At 46.4% G+C, this 20407-nt stretch overlaps 1 protein-coding gene across 1 annotated transcript in view; it reads right to left on the bottom strand.

Annotated features, from left to right (window-relative positions):
* LOC142803003 (putative GMC-type oxidoreductase Mb1310) overlaps positions 1 to 18143 on the bottom strand; it is a 44706-nt gene extending 26563 nt beyond the window's left edge. The window contains exons 1-5 of the mRNA XM_075888100.1: positions 18020 to 18143; positions 15788 to 15990; positions 3795 to 3987; positions 878 to 1015; positions 218 to 348 (exon numbers count right to left, since the gene is read on the bottom strand). Of these exons, the coding sequence (XP_075744215.1) occupies positions 218 to 348; positions 878 to 1015; positions 3795 to 3987; positions 15788 to 15990; positions 18020 to 18143 (789 nt within the window). The remainder of the gene's footprint in view (positions 1 to 217; positions 349 to 877; positions 1016 to 3794; positions 3988 to 15787; positions 15991 to 18019) is intronic.
* Between the last annotated feature and the right edge of the window lie 2264 nt (positions 18144 to 20407).

Here is a 20407-nt window from a genome sequence, read left to right as displayed (position 1 = left end):
CAACCAATGGCGCGCCTGCTTAGGTAGGATGCGGCGAATGACGTAACTGATAGCACAGCCAATGAAGACCGCCCATGACTTCGCTGTCGGACGGTTTCTCGATTCTCCTAGCCATATACGACTTTAAAGTGCACCAAGAAGTAGCCACAATGAGCTGTTACTCGCAACTGAAAGAACAGGAATGTTAATTAAGTGAGAACAACAGTGTGCTACGCACCCTGTTGGCCGTTGAGTGCAGGGAGATGTGCAGGTTCTGCCTTCCAGCTGGACCGGACACTGGCCTCAGGAAGGCGCTGGCGGTGCTCCAGCGGGAACCGTTGCGCATCGTAGTCTGGAAGGCGGAGAACCCTGCGAACATTATGGGGACGTCTTCATTGGATGATGGAGGTCAATAATTGCTGTCGCCCCGAAGGCGGCTACAGAATGCACGTTCACGAACAAGTGTTATGAAGCGAGCTGATGTGGAAATGAGTTTCTCGAGTCATTTCAGAATGCCCAAAGTATGGCATTCAGATGTACATAATTACTCTAAATAGGATAAAGAAATAAACGTATAGTTCGAGTGGCCCAGACTAACCGTCCATGTGCGACCATTGCAATGTACTGAAGCCAGTGTGCGCCGCTGGCTATATGCTACACACAGACTGCCCATGACATGTATGCTTTCTAAGCTTTTTGAAACCGTACGTTGCTGAAGCGAGGATGTTCAAGGAAAACGCGTGTATTAGTGTCCAGTTGCATCTTATCGAAAAGTTCTGCAAATACGGAGGTGTCTTTATGCTATAAGATTATCGGTCACCTGTCGTACATGACACACTTTTTCAGCTAAAAGACAATGCGTGCAGAAGCAAAGGGTTACACCGCTTCCTGGTCTTACCTATCATCTTACGGCTGCCGACGTTGTAGTCGATGATGTCGTAACCCAACTCTCTGCCGGCGTCCAAAAATGTCCTTGCCAGCGGAGTGTTCGAGGCAGCCATGGACAGTGTCATCTCGCCTCCCACGCCGTATGTGCCTGCGAGATATTTAAAATAAAACTCGGGAGACCAACGTTTGCAATAAGCCATATGGTATGCTCAGCGACCCAAAATATAGTATAGCACGGCGTTTTGGCAATACTTCGAACAATACGTGACGCTGTGGCCATGGAACGAGGCCATTTTTCTGTGAAAGTGCGCAATTACATGCACGGCGCTCACTTGCTATCAAGTAGGTTTAAAAAAAATTGGCAGATCCAACGTATAGTAGGAACCGACGATATACCAAGCACGAATGAGAAATGTTGATATGTCACTTTAAAATCAGCACAACGTTACGAGGTGGAAGCAAATGATGCCGTACTTCCGTGTCATGATTATCATGTTTGGGTGTGTCGTTTACCATCGTCATCTGTTGACATCACCTGCTACCAAATTTAGTATATGTGGAGCTAGCGAAACGGCCGCGAGCATGCTGTGAGCATGGTACGTGGTCCTGTTCTTACATGACACGCGTGTCAGGATTATCATGTTTGCACCAGTCATGTATTTCATCTATTGACGTCACGTAAAACCAAATTTGGTATATGTGGAGCTTGTTAAACAGCCGTGAGCGCATCATGAAGGGCCTCATATACTCCAATGTAGCGTTTACATGCGCACACGTTGGGCACAGCGACGCTACGCTAGCAAAACGTGAGCACTCTATAGTCTGACGCCAGGCGCGACCAGCGTCTGTCGGCGCGGCCCGACGGCAACCGGTGCAAAATGCGACATGCGGCATTTCGCGCCGATGCGCTACCCAGACAACACTGCGTCTCCCTCTTTCGTGATGTAGGGATGTCGGACGCGCTGAAACGGGCATGCGTAAAAGCAACGCAGCGCGGCGCTCGCCTGCGAATATATGGCAGGACCGGCGCCTGGCGTGGCAACGCTGGCGTGACGCGACGAAACGAACGCCGGCGAGCACGTGCACCGCGTCACGTGAAAACGTATTGGTGCCTTAACTGTGGCATGTAGTCATGTTATCAGGTGACACGCATCTCATGATTGTCATGTTTGCACCAGTCACATACCTTCGTGATATATTGGCGTCACGTAATACCAAATTTGGCATATGTAAAGCTAGCGAAACGGCCGCGAGCGCATCATCAGTGTGGTATGTACTGATATTGTTACATAACACGCATGTCGTGATTATCTTGATTGGATGTGTCATTTACCTATATCGCTCATTTGCGTCACGTAATACTGAGTTTAGTGCATGTGAAGCTAGTGAAACGGCCGTGAGCGCATCATGAGCGTAGCACGTAGTCATGTTGTTACATGACATGCATCTCATGTTTATGATGTTTGTACCAGTCACATACCTTCGTCATTCATTCAGTACTGCAATACTTAATTTCGTATATGCGACGCCAGCGAAACAGCCGTGAACGCATCATAAGCGTGGCCTGTAGTCATGTTGTTACGTGACACGCATGCCATGATTTTCTTGTTAGGGCCTGTTGCTTGTGTTCGCCATGCAATCATGCCATACCCTACCACTATTGCAGCATGCCATGTGAACGAAGCCACCGCAAGAGCTGCAGGACGAGATGTAAATCATGACAATCATGACATACATGCCTTCATTTGCGTGTTATCGCTAGTCAAATATGTTCTCCATATACAGCCATGTTATGCCATACCAAGTTTGGTATCGATTTCATTATTGAAACTGCCAGGAGAGCTAGAAGTCGTAGGTGGCTAGATAAATAGATAGATAGATAGATAGATGGATGGATGGATGGATAGATAGATAGATAGATAGATAGATAGATAGATAGATAGAAGATAGATAGATAGATAGATACGCTTAAAATCACCGAAGTTCACTAAGAAATGCTTCGCATTCAAAAATTGCTAGGGTAGAAATTCTCGCCCACGAGTGAAGCCATGTCAACCAGAAGATGGCGGCGGTGGCTGCCATCTTACTAGGGGTACGATGAGCTGTTGATGTTCGGCAATTGAGAAGGGGTGCTATCCTCGTACGCCCAATGAGTTTAACGTAGGGTTTAACGTAGGAACCTTATCGAGACTGATAGTGCTCAAAGTGCGTCCTTGTGTTACTAGTTTTCTTTAGTAAGCTTCGAATTTATGGCAAATTTTATTAGAGGTTAAGTCACCGACACTATTCTCTGCGAAATATTTCTTGGGCAACAACTATTTTTTGTAATAACGCAGGTATTATACTAGTGAATCAAAGCTACTTGATGTCTAAGTTGGCACCACCAGAAAATAGCACGTTTCTGAGATTTCTGGAGGGCAAAAGCTGGCTTCGGTACTGCTGGCAAAGCGGTGCAAGACCTTCCATTATAGCATTTTTTTATCTCCTTGGATACTCTGCAAGGTTTGTTCGAAGTGGATGGCGTATTTTTATTGAAGAATGGATGGCTGTAACTGTAATACGTGAGTGAGGCACTCGCGCTGCCGTGCTTTACTTGATTACTATTCACTGCATCAAAACTTGATAACAGAAAAGTTGCGTGCCCCTAATTATGTGCAGTAGAGTGCAACCAACTACAAAGATCTTTCGTCTATTCTGTAATTTGGAGTTTCGTACAGGCAAATTTCCCTTCTGGAAGTACAGCACCTCATAACATGAACTGATGGGCAAGTTGGGGAGCCATGATTTTTGAAGATTCAGCGCACAGAAGAATACAAAGCGTCCTTTATGTGTGCGTGTTTTGTAACCTACTGCGTGCGGCGTCTTCAAAAACCCAATACGTTCGGTCAAGCGCTCGCATAGGAGGTGTTCCAACTCATACACGGTACCGGATGCAGCCAGGCGTATGTCGGTCTGGTCTTCGAAACGCTTGAAGAATGGCAGCACGCTCTCCCAGTCCCATCCGGTGGCGCCGTGCACTCGACTCCAGCGGTCGTAGTCCTCGGGATGTCCGCGAACGTACAGCATGAAGTTGACGCTCGAGCAGCCGCCCAGAACCTTGCCGCGGGGCCACGGGCTGCACTGTGTGAGGCGCAGCATGTTTCAATGACGTCAGCACTTAATAGTTGGTCACTTCATAGTTCCTGCTTACTTCGACGTGCTTCAAGAATACAAGCGTACCTCCAGTACCCCTGACGTTTTTCAGTCTATTAATAGAAAACGCGGGAACGTGAAAGCGAAGTATAAACGAAGTCCCAACTGCAGTTTATTGTTTGTGGTTGACGCTGGTACTAACCTGCTGACGTCCACAACTTCTGTGTACGAGATGAATCTAGAGTTTATCTTTTTGCATAAACAAGGACCGACATATCGCCACTGCCATTAGGACCTAATTAAAGAAGAAAAAAAAATGTCAAGCAGATTTATCTGGATTATCATTAAATGATGCACCAGATGTCATCGCTTCACTTGGCGTACCAGCGTATTCTCTTTTCATCTCCTTTTTAGGGATAAGTTTCGGCGCCACAATACTTTGCTGTAGGCTTGCTGTTTTGTATATTTAACATCTGAATGAACAATGCTATGGTAGACGCATATGCATGAAAATGATTGGGTTGGTGCATTCAACTTTTCATGATTTTGCAATTCGCGTCATGATATAAAAAACATTTCATTTCATTTAACACTACAAAACATCACAGCTTTGCTGCAAAGCCGAAGCAATCAATGCGGTATCAACAAGTTGGGGGTCACGCGCTGAATGCAACCAGATCGAAACACGCCCCCTGTTTTTCAAGCACAAATGACGCATAAAACGTACTCACAGGTACAGATGAACGCAAATAAGCGTCCCAGTTGTTGCTTTGCTGTGTCTGAAAAGCGCGACCTTTTCGCAAACGGAGACAGTGCAACGATTGCAGTTGCCTCTGTGTGCCCGGTAACTACAACAAAATCGTTTCGGTGAAAGTCCAAAGCCAGCCCAGACGTATTGGGCGCGGGGACATCAGATGGCGCCACCATGCGAACGATCTTTGGGACGTACGTGGTTGGATTGCTCCGCCAGCCCTTTAGCGCGCAGCTCGCAGCCGCTTTCGCCTCTCCTTTTTTATTCTTATTCTTGTCGTACTTCCCTCAAGGTAATCATGAAAACTCTGGCGCAGCTTCTTTACTGACTGTCCGAAATGCTAAATAACTGTTCCGGAAAAGTTCTACGCTTTCCGTAATACCTGACTGCCAGCGTAGCGTCGTCTGCTAAGACCACATATATGAAAACCACGGTGGCCGAGCGTTCTGCTTTTGTAAAAGGTTCTGTGCCGTTCTGCGCTGGATTGAAGCATCAAATGGGTATTCACGCGTGCTTGCGGCAAATAGTCTTTATTTTGGCTGAAAGAAAGGCGCGCAACCACGATTCTCCTTTCATTGCATAGGTTTGTATCTAAAGATGGGCCACAGTTGACACGACAAGGATGCGCAAATCAGTGTTTTTGTTTAGCACACATAGCCTTACGAAGCACAGCGCAAGTGGATTCCCCGCTTTGTGAGGTGCAACACAGCATTCTTACAACCGCGAACTTTCTGTTAATGATACCGGGCAAACGAGTGAGTCATGCGCACGTGTTTGCTTCATTCAGAGTTGTAACTAAAGGTGAAATTTCACTCGACGAAAAGTTTCTCTGCGGCATAATCGTAATATTTATTGCGAAAATTACGTACGGTTGTCACACCGTGCGCATTTGAACGCCATTGAGTTCACATATGGGTGAAAATTATGAATGATGCCGCCCGGAGGGGCACAACGCCTGCTCACTCTTTCCCTCTTCCCGAAAGAGTGAGCAGGCGTTGTGCCCCTCCAGGTGGCAGTGTCCAGCTTGCTCTTGCATGATTAACAAGTCCGCACTAGAGATATATCGAACTTTTAAGCAGGAAATCGCCAAGAAAAGGATCTATGATAATACCCGGGGTAGTTCTCTACTGTTTGAGGCCAGGACGGGAGTATTGCGAACCAAGACTTATCGGGCCAAATATGAAGGCATAGACGCGGTATGCAGTACATGTGAAGAGGAGGAGGAAACTGTCGAAAACTTGATAATGTTCTGTAAAGGGCTTCACCCTATAGTTCAGAATGATGGCACAGAGTTTTTCAAAGCACTGGGGTAGGGACAGGGAGGACAAAATAGACTTTAAGTGGGTAGAGTTAACTAAAAGAAGGTTGTCCGATTGGAGGCTAAAGTCAAGTCATGAGTGAAAATTAAACCCTTCACTGCAAAGTACCAGTCCTCAACTTTACTATTTAAAGAAAAAAAGACAAATCTAGTGGTTAGCGCACTAAATATTATGGCTAGGTGGCCTTAGCTGCCGCCCGATCTAAAGGGTACTGCCACATTCATCCAGCCATCCATTCATCCATCCATTCATCTCCCTCTTTCCTCTGTGTCATAGTGTATGTGTGTATGCAAATATATAAATAAATAAATAAATAAATAGGCTCAGCTTACAGCTTCTACGAAGAGGAACAGGGGCAGGCAGTGTGGTCGACTGTTATTTTGTGCACTATATGCCATGAGAAATAGTTTCGGGGGGGGGGGGCACGGGCTTGGTGTGCCACTCCCTGGCTACACCACTGGCGTACGGAAGCCCGTGTGGTTGAGTACACACACAGGGGCCGACAGTCGGGGAGGAGAGTGGGGGTGGCGCAGACTGTGTTAGAAGTTACCTTGAAGAGAGAAGTATCTTTAGCACACTGAAGAGGCCCATGTATGATGTTGATGCATGAATGGAGGTTTCAACGAACGCACTGGCGGAACACGCAGAAGCAACTGGCCACGAAATAGACTGGAATATGGTTAAATTATCAAAAGTTAAGAGAAAGAACTGGACTCTCGGGCTTTATTTTGCCTGATAATTTAGACGACGGCGCACATTCTTAAATGTAATATGGGCTACTTCCCCCACTTGTACGCACGTACGTCGTATTTTAAAATATACCTACTCGGGCTGTTTGTACACTCATTTTTTCTTGCGAACGAGGCTCCCGTGCAGTAACTGAAACGTTCTGCTTTCATGTGAACAATCGTGGTCGGTGCTCATTTTAAACTCATGGGCTTGAATCAACAGCAACAACAACATAAAAAGAGAGAGGTGACAGGGGTACTGTCAGCAGTCGTGACAGTGTGCTCGCGTACGTAGCGCGCTGTGGCGCACCGCCTATAATTTTTGCTGCAACTTTCTGGATTTTGTATTCTGGAGAAGTCCGCACACATGAAGTGAGAACAAAACAACGCTGTTCAACAGTGAAAACACCGCGAATTCGCAGTTAAAAATAATGCACCCAACCGCCAGCTTTCCTTCGCCAGAGCGAGGCGAGATCACGTGATTCAACCCTGCACGTCACAGCGATTGCAGCGCTTGCTGCTCCAGTGGTGGGCCTCGCACCCAATAATCCTCCCCACTACGACATAAGGGCGCGCGAGTGAGCGTAAACCCACCTCCTCTCCGCGGGGCAAAATACGCGTGGGAGAAGAAAGCGCGCGCTGCCGCGTAGTGACGACGTGGCGACGCTAGATTTACTGTATATGCTACCTTTAGGTAGCAGAGTTGCGCCAAGGTACGCCATCTTGGGTTCAAATGTCTTGCGAGAAAGCCAGTCACCACCCTCGTAGGAGCAACGCTCGCACTTCAGAGTGCCACATAGTCTCTTAATATTGAGGGATTATTGTACTAGCGTTGCTTTATTCATTTTTTCGCTTTCTTTGTATTTTTTTAATGTATGAGTGAAACTCGGTTGCTCCAGTCACACCTATAAGCCTTGATTAGATGCTTAAGGTCTTGGTATGTAATAATAAAACAAAGTGCGTAGCTCGTTGAACCAGTGAGCTACATATTTATGGTCGGTTACACTAGCTTCGCCTTTTCTGCTGTTTTTCCCATTTACAAATATGAAATTATTTTTGCACTTTTGAACGCAATCGAACCAGTTAGGGATGAAATTTTTTCATCATGGTTGACTCATTCGTTAACTGTGTGAGGGAGCCAGGTGTAGTTGTATCGCCTTAAACTGATACGAGCTGAACAGAAATCGAGATTGCCCATGCGACGCCCATATTACGCACGACTCTCTATTGCACTCGTATTACAATCGCGGCTCACGGCAGCTGATGTGAAACAACAGCTGATGTCAACCGCGCTTAATCTGCCCGAAATCATCGTAGCGTTGGCTTCTCCACAGTGCATTTAACCCACGTATGACAACGTGATGGCGCTCGGCGCATAGGGACGCTGAAGTCTTGTAGGCGGAGCAAGCGGCGCCCGGAAAACAGTGGCGCAACTCTGCTACCAAAATGTAGCATATACAGTATCTCTAGGCGACGCTAAGGCCCCTGTACAGGGGCCTTAGCGTCGCCTAGAGACGCTAAGGCCCCTGTACAGGGGCCTTAGCGTCTCTAGGCGACGGCTGCATTTGCCGCCGGCGACGCCGGCGGCAAATGCAGCCTATAGTGTCCATATAATTGCTATCACAATAAAGTGGCTGGCTCATGTGTCTTATTTAAAAATGCCCAATTGAGAGTACCCAGCTGTTATTCCACTAGCGCGCAGCTGGGCGGTCACCTTACTAGTCGCTTGCTCTAAAGCTGGGCTGCTCAAACTTTCTGGCCTTGGGGAACCCCAATGGCTCCTCATGGCCAGAAAGACCTCTTTCAAGTCCCTGAAAAGGAACCGCACCGATGAAAGCTCCAAACGAACCGGAAGCGATTGTGACCACTTCCCACGCTATTTAGTCATACACTCTCTGGCAGATAACGTCTCAGTTGCAGGACTGTCGGTTTTCCTGATAGCTAAAACCCTTGCTAACCTAATAGGCAAAAAGTACGACGCAAAGAAACTGTCATCCGGTGATCTTCTTGTTGAAGTAAGCCAGAAACAGCATGCAAACACTCTCCTTAAACAGAAGCAGTTTGCCCACCTGGACGTGTCTATCACCCCCCATCGCAGCCTTAACACTGTTCAAGGCATCATTTCACAACGTGATCTGATGCGAGAAACTGAAGCTGACCTCCTTGAAGGCTTTAGAAAGCAAGGCGTAGTAGCCATCCGTCGGATAACCATCAGGCGAAACAATGAAGAAGTGGTGACGCCTCATATAGTACTAACATTCAACCACTCCACCCTGCCAGAATCCATGAAAGCTGCGTTCCTTCACTGCAAAGTCCGCCCCTACATACCCAACCCTAGAAGGTGCTACAAATGCCAGAAATATGGACATGGGTCGAATACCTGTCGCGGAAAACAAACATGTGCAAAATGTGGTGATCATGAGCACCCAACAGAGAGCTGTACTTCCACGCAAACAGAGTTCCCTAACTGTCACGGGCCGCACGCAGCGTACTCGCGGACATGTGAAATTTTCAAAAAGGAAAAGGAAATTATCCAGTTAAAGTAATGGAAAACATCACATTCTCTGAAGCCCGGAAGAAGGTGTCGCTCTTCTCCGGAAGAACGTACGCTGACGCAGCGAGCCGGGGGGCCGGGCGGCGTCTAGTGACGGTGGGCACGCAATACAGCTTTGCTGATGTGTGCACATCTTTACCCCACACCAAGCAGCCACAGGCTGCGCCAACCTTTCACGCCCCGGAGGTCGAACTTCATCAGACCCCAGGGACCACACAGACAACTGAGACACCTGTCTCTTCTGACAAACCTCCATTAGCTTCTGAGGGTCCACCGGAGGCAATGGAAGTGACACCAGGATCCTCAGCGTCTAAGATGCTGACGGAATCCCCCCAAGTGAGTCGGGGCTCCATAGATCGCCTCAGAGGGAAAAGACACCCGCCAGTGAAGCCTCCTAATAAAGGCAGCGAAGTATGAATAAGTCACGCTCTTTTCCTCATTCATAAAAATGGCTGCCGAAAATATCATTCAATGGAACTGCCGAGGCTTACTTAAAAACTTGTCCGACATCTATGAAATATTTGCACAACACCAACCAAACATACTTTGCTTACAGGAAACACACCTAAAACCTACACACACTAGCTTTTTGAAAAGATATGTGGTATACCGAAAGGACAGACAGGGCGCTACCCATTCATCTGGTGGTGTCGCTATCGTGGTGCAAAAAGCAGTTACGTCTCAAAGCCTCACTCTGGTTACTGACTTAGAAGCAGTGGCAATACGAACCCTAATTTTTGGACGAGTATCAACAGTGTGTTCACTTTACATCCCTCCAGACTACCAACTCTCTACTAAAGAATTTGAAGCACTCATCGATCAGCTTCCGCATCTATTTCTGTTGGTCGGAGATTCTAACGCGCACCACCCTTTATGGGGATGTAGAAGAGCAGATTCTCGAGGCTCCTTAATTGAAAACTTTCTGTTGTCCTCCGGCTCCTGTATATTTAACAAAAAAGACCCAACATACTTTAATGCAGCGCACAACTCATACACAGCAATAGATCTTGCTATCGGATCTCCTTCACTCTTGGCAACCACTGAGTGGGCTTTAATTCATAACCTCTATGGAAGTGATCATTTTCCTGTTTGTAGAAAATACAATGGAAATACGAGTACAATGACTGTGAATGTAACCAGGTTTCGAGAACAGGGTGCGAACTTGACGAAATCCCGAAAACTCTCAAAACTATCGCGCTCATCAATTGAAACCCTAGGCATCGATGAATCTGAAGCGTTGGTCACACTGCACATTATACAGGCCGCAGAGCAATCTATCTCACATACATCTAACAATACACGGAACAAAAGACGACCTTGGTGGAACTCTGAGTGCAAAAATGCTCGTGACAATCAAAACAAAGCATGGTCGAAATTCCGCAGGTATCCTACAGTCGAAAACTTGGTGAATTTTAAGCGTGCAAAAGCAAACGGTAGACGTGTCCGACGAGAATCTAAACGACAGAGCTGGCAATCCTTCCTCTCATCGGTGAACTCTTACACTGACACGCATAAGGTGTATAACAGAGTAAGAGCACTCCAATGGTATAGCACTCATCCGTTGCCCCTTGTTAGTACTGGTGGTGATACACTGGAACACCAGGCAGATGCCTTAGGCCAACACTTCGAGTATATTTTCAGCTCTGCACATTATAAAGACTCCTTTAGGTGATACAAGCTTGCCGAGGAACGTAAACCTATTCGTGATGACAGGCCATTGGCAGGAGGGTACAATGCCCCCTTTACTATAGGTGAACTAAAGGCAGCACTGGCAAAGTGCGGCAGCTCAGCAGCAGCCTCGGACAGGATTACTTACGGCATGCTGAAACACCTACACGAAGAAACGCTTGACGTCATCCTCATTCTTTTCAACAATGAATGGTCCTCTGGGCATCTGCCCATGACCTGGAAAAAGGCAGTTATCATACCCATTCTTAAACAAGGAAAATAAGCCACACTTGCTGCTAGTTACAGGCCAATAGCGCTGACGAGCTGTTTGGGCAAGGTGTTCGAAAAAATGGTGAATTGCCGCCTTATGTACTACCTTGAATACAATGGCCTCCTTGATCGTCATCAATCTGGATTCAGGTCTGGCCGGTCGACAGCTGACCAACTGGTAGCATTTGAATCCTATGTCAGAGATGCCTTCATTCATAAACAACACTGTCTATCTGTATTTTTTGACTTGGAAAAGGCTTACGACACGACATGGCGTTATGGCATTCTGCGTGACCTGCGATCTTTTGGAGTGTCAGGAAATATGCTGAATACTATTGAAAGCTACCTTTCTGACCGTACATTTGTGGTTCGTGTTGGTAATGCCTTATCAAAGTGGTTTACGCAAGAAAATGGCGTCCCCCAGGGCGGTGTTCTTAGCTGCACACTATTCATCGTAAAAATGAACTCCATAAGCACCATACTGCCTAAAACAATCTCCTACTCTGTATATGTGGGTGACATTCAGATCAGCTTCAAACCATGCAACATAGCCACGTGTGAACGTCAGATTCAGTTGGCAGTAAACAAGCTGTCAAGCTGGGCAGACAAAAATGGGTTTAAGATTAACTGTGACAAGACTGTTTGCGTACTCTTCTCAAAACTACGTGGCATAAGGCCACCCCCCAACATTTCAATTAATGAACAAACCATAACTATTAAAAAAGATCACAAATTTTTAGGTGTTGTGGTTGATGAAAAGCTCAGCTTTGTTACACATATCAAACAGCTACGATTCAAGTGCTTGAAAGCCCTAAACCTGCTCAAGATTCTCTCGCATCAGTCATGGGGCACAGACCGTGACTGTCTACTCAACCTTCTCAACAGTGTTGTGCTATCACGTATCGATTACGGCTCGGTAGTTTACGAGTCAGTTTCAAGATTGCATTGAATATGCTTGACCCAGTGCACCACCTTGGGCTTCGGCTGGCCAGCGGTGCTTTCCGAACCAGCCCGACAGCCAGCCTGTATGTTGAGACAGACCGGTGGTCACTAGAACGGCGACGTCAGTTCACAAGTGTCACGTATGCCACCAAGGTGCTTTCCCATGTCGACCACCCAGCTCACGCGCTATTGCAGGATACATGGAACGCCCTCCTGTTTTTGAGGCGACCATCAGCTACGCCACCGTATTCCCTCAGAGTGGCCTCACACCTTGGAAATATGCATATACCGGTCTCCAATCTTCAACTAACCTCTCACAAGGACAGTGTTGTGCCATGGGAAATGCAGGCTATCGATTGTGATTTGTCATTCCTAGAGGTAGGAAAAAATGGCCACCCAGTCGCAATCGATCAATACTTCAAGTACCTGCAGGCCAAATACAGGTGTGCTGAATATTATACTGATGCCTCCAACTCCTCCGCAGTCGCATGTGCGGCACATGGTCCCGCTTTCTCTGAATCTAGAACAATGAACGAACATACCAGTATATTTACTGCAGAATGCTATGGCATACTTCTAGCTGTAACGCACATTTTAAAGGAGAAAGAATTAGCCTCAGTCATATGCACAGATTCTCTCAGTGCTGTGACTGCGCTGTCCTCCACTAAGATACTCAAAAACCCAGTTACTAATACACTTCGAAAATGCATCATGTCAGCCCGCAAATCTAAGCTCAAAATCACGCTATGCTGGATTCCGGAACACTGCTGGCAATGAGATAGCGGACAAACTTGCGAAGTCAGCAGCTCTCCGCCCATCAGTTGACGTAGACACCATCCCGTATGAGGACCTGAGGCCAGTCATTGCATCCCGAATGCGTAGACAATGGCAAGAAGAATGGAACGCAGCAAATGCAAACAAACTGCACTTAGTAAAGCCAAGAATAGGAAGATATGTGACTGAAAAACGTAACAGGCACCAAGAGGTTGCACTGTGCAGACTCAGGATCGGTCATACACATGCAACACACTCGCACCTTTTAAACAACTCTCCAGCACCACATTGTGCAAAATGTGGTGATGAGCTGTCTGTCGTTCACGTTCTAATTACCTGTCCGTACCTTGAACCAGAAAGACTGTGTCACTTTCCAAAGCTGTACAAATGTCACATTCCGCCTCACCCACAATTTTTTCTAGGAGACGATCCCTTGTTTCCCCCAAAAGTAGTGTTAAAGTTTTTAGCTAGTGTAGGCTTTATACATTCCATAACATATTCTCACTGATCTCAGCCTCCTCTCAATCCTGAGGGAATCGCTGAGATTTTGTTATCATATGTCACGCAGCACGCATTCCTTGTCTTGACAAGGGCTGTTGACGACACGGCATGACTTTGTAAAACTCATGAGCATAGCCCGTTTTAAACCCATCACACATAGTCACTACACCTAAGTTTAAGTACTATACATTACTCTTTTATTCTTGCCACCCTGAGTAGACTTTTTATAATCAAATCGACCAAAAACCGTGTGTTTGGCGCTCTTTGGCCTGAGTTGCCCTTGCGCCACTAAAATCTACCATCATCATTATCAAGACCTCTTTCAAAGGAGGAGGTCAATCAAATGCGGGGGGAGAGAGAGAGGGTGCAACTGCTTTGTTAAATGTAAAGTGGAATGCAAGTTTTCTTGTCTAAGTCTATAACAATTGCTGAATAGGAGCCCGCCACATCCACTCCAACAATCCACGAAACCCTGAAAAGCCCTTCATAAAACCCAGTTTGAAACCGATGCTCTGAAGCATGAAAGAAATCTAATCAAGTTGACGGAGAGTCTCATAGGGAGAATAAAGAGAAATGTTAAATCAGTTTGTGTTGAAAAGCACTTTCCAAAAACAAATCGCCCTTAGTTTCACAATAACAAGTTGGCTTAGCAGAATAAAAAGCGAAAAATAACGGCAGTATAATGTTTTGAATGCTAAGTCGTGGCCCAAAATACTGTACGTCCGATCAAGTAACATCGTGGATTTCAAGATACCTCCTTGTGTTGGTTTGTTTTAGTGGTTTCGCCTCAGCGAAAGTCCCCAAAGCTTCCCAACTCCTTCGGAACTTACTTTTCGAGAATCGTTAAGAATAAAGTATTCCTTCGATCCTGGTGTCGTGGCTAAATTTGATTATTTTTAACAGTGGGGTAGTGCCATACATCAACGCGCGGAGTCACCCCGTGTGTTTAGTCATTGCGCCTCTTCGATCTGTCTTACAGAGCTTGCTCTGGAAGTAAGGGTGCCGTTCTTGGTATTGGGAGTCGGCAATTTAATAATTCAGGCGTGATCATTGCTGTGTCTGGCGTCCATCGACACAGAAGACAGCTTACACTGTCATGAGTAAGCGAAGCGATTTTAAATTTTCACGGTTGCGGATTTCCGTTCTCACAGAGCGCCAAACAAAGCCACTCAACAAGCCATGTTACATTGGCGACTCTCATGTTCTGACTGAGTAAGCAGACGACTCCTGAATTGAAGAACATGACGCGTGATGCTACTCGAGCAGAATTTGGGGCAAGCTCCTGTAAAGAGAGTCGCCGCAGTGTACGAGGTTTTTAATGTTATGAAACAGAGGGGCAGTCGTATCACGCACTATTTGAATTCATTCTTACTAGAGCAGACAGTTATCATTAGTTACTGTACGCGAATGCTGCTATCAAGCGATTAATTGTGATATGATTCGCGCAGTTTTACGATGTTTTCAAGTTATAATGCAACATTGTTTACATCGCCTCTGTTTTCGGCGTAGCGATTGCATTAGGCTACTTTTATAATATTTATCTCGATTCGAGCTCCGGAAATCGTTAATTTTTTATTTGCCTACACAAACGACGCTTCGTAAAGGGACTTACAACCAAGTTATATGGTGCTGTTGTTTTTTTTTCTTTAGCAGAGCGGAAAGCTGGCCGGCCAGTGAGTTGAACCACGAAATGGCGAAGTGGAAAACGCCGCGAAACATTTGTAATCATAATTTTTTGATCTGCAGCAAATATGAAGTCGTATATGCTCACATCCTGCGAACAGTGAGCGCGAGAGTGGTTCGTGTCCGAGCGTGGTGGTTCGCTGCGCATGCGCGTACTCCACGCGCATGCGCCGTGGGTAGACATGGTCTCCTGCCGGCTGCGACGGCAGTGCCGCTTCTCAACGTGCAACTTTTACGTCGTAAATAGGGCAGAGTCAAGTGGGGCTGGATAATAATATGCATACTCTGACTTAAAGTACTTGTGCGTATGACAGCCTCAGGCTACGTTACTATACGTACAGCAAAGGAATAGATTCCATATTCTATGATCGTACTTCAATTCGCTTCTTCTAGACTGAGCCACATGATAGTTTTTGTTACTTTTAGGTATGTTTTAAAGATATATGTCCTACTCACTTTAAGAAAAGAAATGCTGGAGTATGAAATACTGGAATAATATTTGATGGCATTTTAATTTCTAATGTTTCTAATCAAGCTTTCTGGCCAGTTGTTTTTTTAATCTCCAGACATTTTTGTTGACGAATGCTATAAAACGCACCTGATCCCTAAGAGCAAGGCAGGCGTTCCTCTGTGGTACCGTCCAGTAGGCCCAGTCCTTCGGTCCCTGAAGCTGAAGGGTGGCCATCAGGGGCACGGCACTCAGTGTGTCCTCCACCCCACCGGCCTCAAGCAGAAGCACGCGAAGGGAAGGCTTTGCCGAGAGGCGGTTGGCCAACAATGCGCCCGCTGAACCACCGCCAACTGCAAGAGAACGCGTGTTCGTTTAATGGGGGATAGCTTAGCTTTCTTCATTCTACAACATCTTCTCACTACCTCCTCTCAATCCTGAGGGAAGCGCGCAGATGTCATGCAGCACGCACTCCTTGACCTGACAAGGACTGTTGCCGACACCGCGTGACTTTGTGAAACCCATAAGTTTAGCCTGTTTTAAACTTATCAAACATAGTCACTACACTTAAATTTAAGCCCTATGCACCACGCTTTTATTCTTGCACCCTGAGTAGACTTTTTATAATCAAATCGACTAAAAACCTTGTGTTTGGCGCTCTCTAGCATGAGTTGCCCTTGCGCCCCTAAAATCTACCATCGTCATTAATGGGGGATAGGAAGAATTCAGCAGAGATCGAGAAATGGCCAGGAACAAGGTATGTAGCGTGAAAGAACGATAACCACAGGTCGTTAAGGGTATTATACTGGATTAAGTGAAGGCAAGCGCCGGAGGGGTGGACAAAACGTTAGGTGGGCTGATGGGATTTATAAGTTTGCAGGGATAACGTGGTCGCAGAGAGTCCAGGACCGGGTTGACTGGCGGAACACGGGAGAGGTCTTTGTCCTGCAGTGGACAGAGTCCGGCTGATGATGACGATGATTATCTCTGAAACATATTTATAGATGCTAAATACACGCCTTTTTCAGTTCCTCCAGCTTAGCTTAGCACACTAATAATCACAAGGCGGGGATGTAGTTAGACTGCGCGGCACACAGTAGCGACCTCTCGCAGTGTCCGTGTGGGTGAAAGGTGGTGATGTAATCGTACCGCACAGTAAGTCAACCACATGCGTAATGTGTCTGCGATTGATGTTGAATATCCCGGTATACTTCTAGAGCGAATGCACAAGGGAGGATGCAGAAGCTGCAGAAGTTGTTTTAAAATAGAATACGACAATAGCGTTGCTTTCTCGTCTAGAGAACGAACCTGGTACTATGCATACGTGTCTTAATAGCCCTAACTACGAGGTAGTATGAGTTATAGTAATTATGGTGTTTGACTGTTAACTCGCAGGTTGTGGGATTGAATTCCGGCCGAGGCAGCCGTATTTTGATAAAGGTGAAATGCTTGATGCCCGTGCACCTAAACGAAAGCTGAGAGCTTATTGACAGAACACATAGGATAGGCACACACAAAACAAACTGCATTTCATCAAGCCGTTCATCTGCAATTGGCCGCCACTGTCGAAGTCGCATCCTCAATTTAAGCTGAACCCTCTTTGTAAGCCTCCGGGTTGCTGCTCTGTAGGTAAGTACCGGCAAGATGCAGCTGTTATATATACCTTCCTCTTAAAGGTTAGTGGTAGATCAATAAAATTCTAACGGCTGGTATAGTGTTAGGCACATGAGAGCAGGTCTCAAGAACACCTCCATACGCTTTGTCACTTCACTACCTCGATGCCGGCTGGCTCAAGTCACGCTAATAACGGAAGCTGCGCAAACAAGAACGCCAGAACTGTCGCGAGGTGGTACATTCCTGGAAGAATCCGCCGAATGTCTTTGGAGTGCTCAATATTGAACAGTGTTCGCTTTGGAGCGGTCAACGACGGCCAATGAGGCGTGCCAAATATAAACTATGCCTAAATGAACTAAATGTTCAAAACAGCGCTGCACAATAACAAACACTCGGCGTCTTGCAGGAACAAGCACGTGCCGTTATTCGCCTGTAATGGTCGTCACTTTCAATGGGCGCGCGAAAAACGAAAGGCACATTGGGTTCAGCAACGATATGCTCAGCAGCGAATATTACACAGGTGGCGAGAAGGCGAGAGGGGTGACATTATCACTTACTAAAACAAGGACTTTGGGATCGGGAGCAGTGCTTTTCTTCTGCCTGAATTCGCGGTTCTCCAAAACGCAATGTTGATGTGGTCATGAAAGGTTGCTCCAGAAGGACAGCTTTTTTTTGTGACACTCGAGTTCGCTCTGTCTCCACTTGCTATATCGGGAGGCCGGCTTCGCCCGTGAAAGAGTCGGGTATGCTACTGTAAGCACGACTCACCGATGATGAAGTCGTACGTGTCCGACAGTTCTCTGAAGTCGTAGTAATCTTCCTGCGCCGGCAGCTTGGAGAACATTACCGCCAGCATCTGCGTCACTGCCAGGGCTTGCGCCTTGGTGAACATTTTGCCACGTGGATTGGCCCTCGCGAAGTGTGCGCTCCGGTTGGTACGTCCGCGACACGCGGACGACGGCCAAATGCTCTTCGAGGAGATCGAAACGGGTCTTTATAGCCTATCCCTCCGTGCCCATCTGCTCCTATGACTAACCCTTCATTTTAAACGACGTGCGATAACAATGTTTTTGACTCGTTTGAATATAAAAACGGGGAAAAAGGAAAGAATGATCTCCGTCTCGCCTCCTAATTGTTTCGCTTAGTAATGCCGCACATTTGTTTTATGAGATGCAAAATTTTAGGCATTAAATACAGATTGCATTATGGTTGCCTCTAGTGGTAAATAGCGACATATCTAATGGCTATCTTGACAGATACCGTTCCTTTCGAGACTGTTATCTCTTGTTCGAGATCACTGGGCAGTCAATATCTCAGCTAGCGCAATCGCTTCTTCTCACATCGTTCCCATCATAGATATGATAAAAGCGTTATTCATTCTAACGACTTAGGGGAGGGAGCGACGATATTTAGTACTGGAACGAACATCGTTACAGAGTGATGGGTGGCTAAACGCTAGGTCATATAAGTTCAGTTCCCGATTGGGGCAGGCCCATTCAGGTGAAGACAATACAAAAAGAGCGTGAAAGAGCGCTTTCGTGTTTGCAGTGCATCCCGACTGGCCTATTACTGGTTGAGATGGGGTGGTTTGTGACGGCTTGGGCGATCTCGTTGATGTCGAACTTTTTCACGTTTACTGTCCCGACTACCGTAGCGACACGTGTCCCTCGTGCGGACACATGGTTCCCGATTCATCCCGATTACTTAAGGTAAGTGAGAGAGGTCCTTCAGAACCTCGCTTTTCGCCGACCAGTAGCGAGCCGTCCAGCTGGCCCACGAAGCGGCTGCAGCGTATTCTTTGCCGGTCTCTACTGGAGACGCCCGCTGCATGCGTGCTACGCGCGTCCTGCAGGACATCGATAATGTAATGGACGCGTAGGCCTGACAACCGTAGGGCAGTTACCAAGCATCGTATTCACACAACAAAAGCGCACTAGGAAGGGCACCCAACGCAGCGCGACCTTCAGTATTCTTCACTTTATATTGCAATATTTGCTAGATTCGCCTGACGCATAGCTGACATATAGTACGCAGCTGAAATGCATTTACATTCGAGCAAGTTAAACTTATCTGTAGATGACTTGCTGCCTATTGAAGCTAGATTATCTGGATAGCGAAGATTGCTTCCCAGGAAACGATATGACACACGATAAAATGGTACTCCAGGTGGTCGAAATTTTCGGAGCCCTCCACTACGGCGTCTCTCATAATCATGTGGTGGTTTTGGAACGTTAAACCCCACATATCAATCTAGCAAATCGCTAAAAAGGTCATAGGGTACGTTATGATTACCATCATCATCATATCATGCATATAGTTGTTTGGCGTCACACGGCTATTTCAAACGACACTGGAGAATTCATTCGACATTTTCTTTCGGGTGTGCGGGCGTTCCAACAACTCTTTAGGCTATAATGACATGATTTTGAAGCCGTGATTTTCACGCACACGAGTTGCTTCAGAGTTCTTGATGTGGAGATGAGTAACTCTTGCAAGAAGCCAAACTACTTTTTAATTTATACTTATTTCGTTTAACAGTAAATGCGTCGTCGTGATAGTTTCTCGCCAAGATGCTAAATTGATTGTCGTTTTTAGACTAATATGTGGGGTCCCTTAACCAATATAATAGTGACGCCGGAAATTTTGGCCACCGGGGTTTCTTCAACCCTCTAATACTCACTGTGCATTGAATATAATACACCAATAAAGTTTCTAAAACATACTACAGGTGTCATGGTAAGCAACTATTGCAGATTATACATGTTTAGGAGAAGGTACAGTGATCTGCATAATATAAAATAGTAATTAGGTTTTTGCAAGTAATATTAATTAGGTGATGCCCCAAACTAAATTTCATTCATAATTTTTTTAAAAGGAACTGTACAAGAACAGTAAGAACAGTCAGTGCTTTTTCAAAGGCACAACTGATCGTGGGAATTGCAGCGTTAACGTGCACCAGAATCTGAGCCTACGAGTCTACAGGAGTTTCATCTCCATGGGAAATGCAAACGCCGCAGCCCGGATTCGATCCCTCGACCTGTAGGTCAGCAGCCGAGTATCTTAGCGATTAGACCACCGCGGCGGGGCGATTTTCTTTTTTACGTCTGCTGTCCATTGCACCTCAAGGTCTGTCCAAATGGTGATAGGGCACGTTCA

Source organism: Rhipicephalus microplus, chromosome 3 (assembly GCF_043290135.1).
Source record: "Rhipicephalus microplus isolate Deutch F79 chromosome 3, USDA_Rmic, whole genome shotgun sequence".
Taxonomy (NCBI): Eukaryota; Metazoa; Arthropoda; class Arachnida; order Ixodida; family Ixodidae; genus Rhipicephalus; species Rhipicephalus microplus.
Note: the sequence above shows the minus strand (reverse complement) of the source record. Positions and strands in the feature narration are given on the sequence as shown.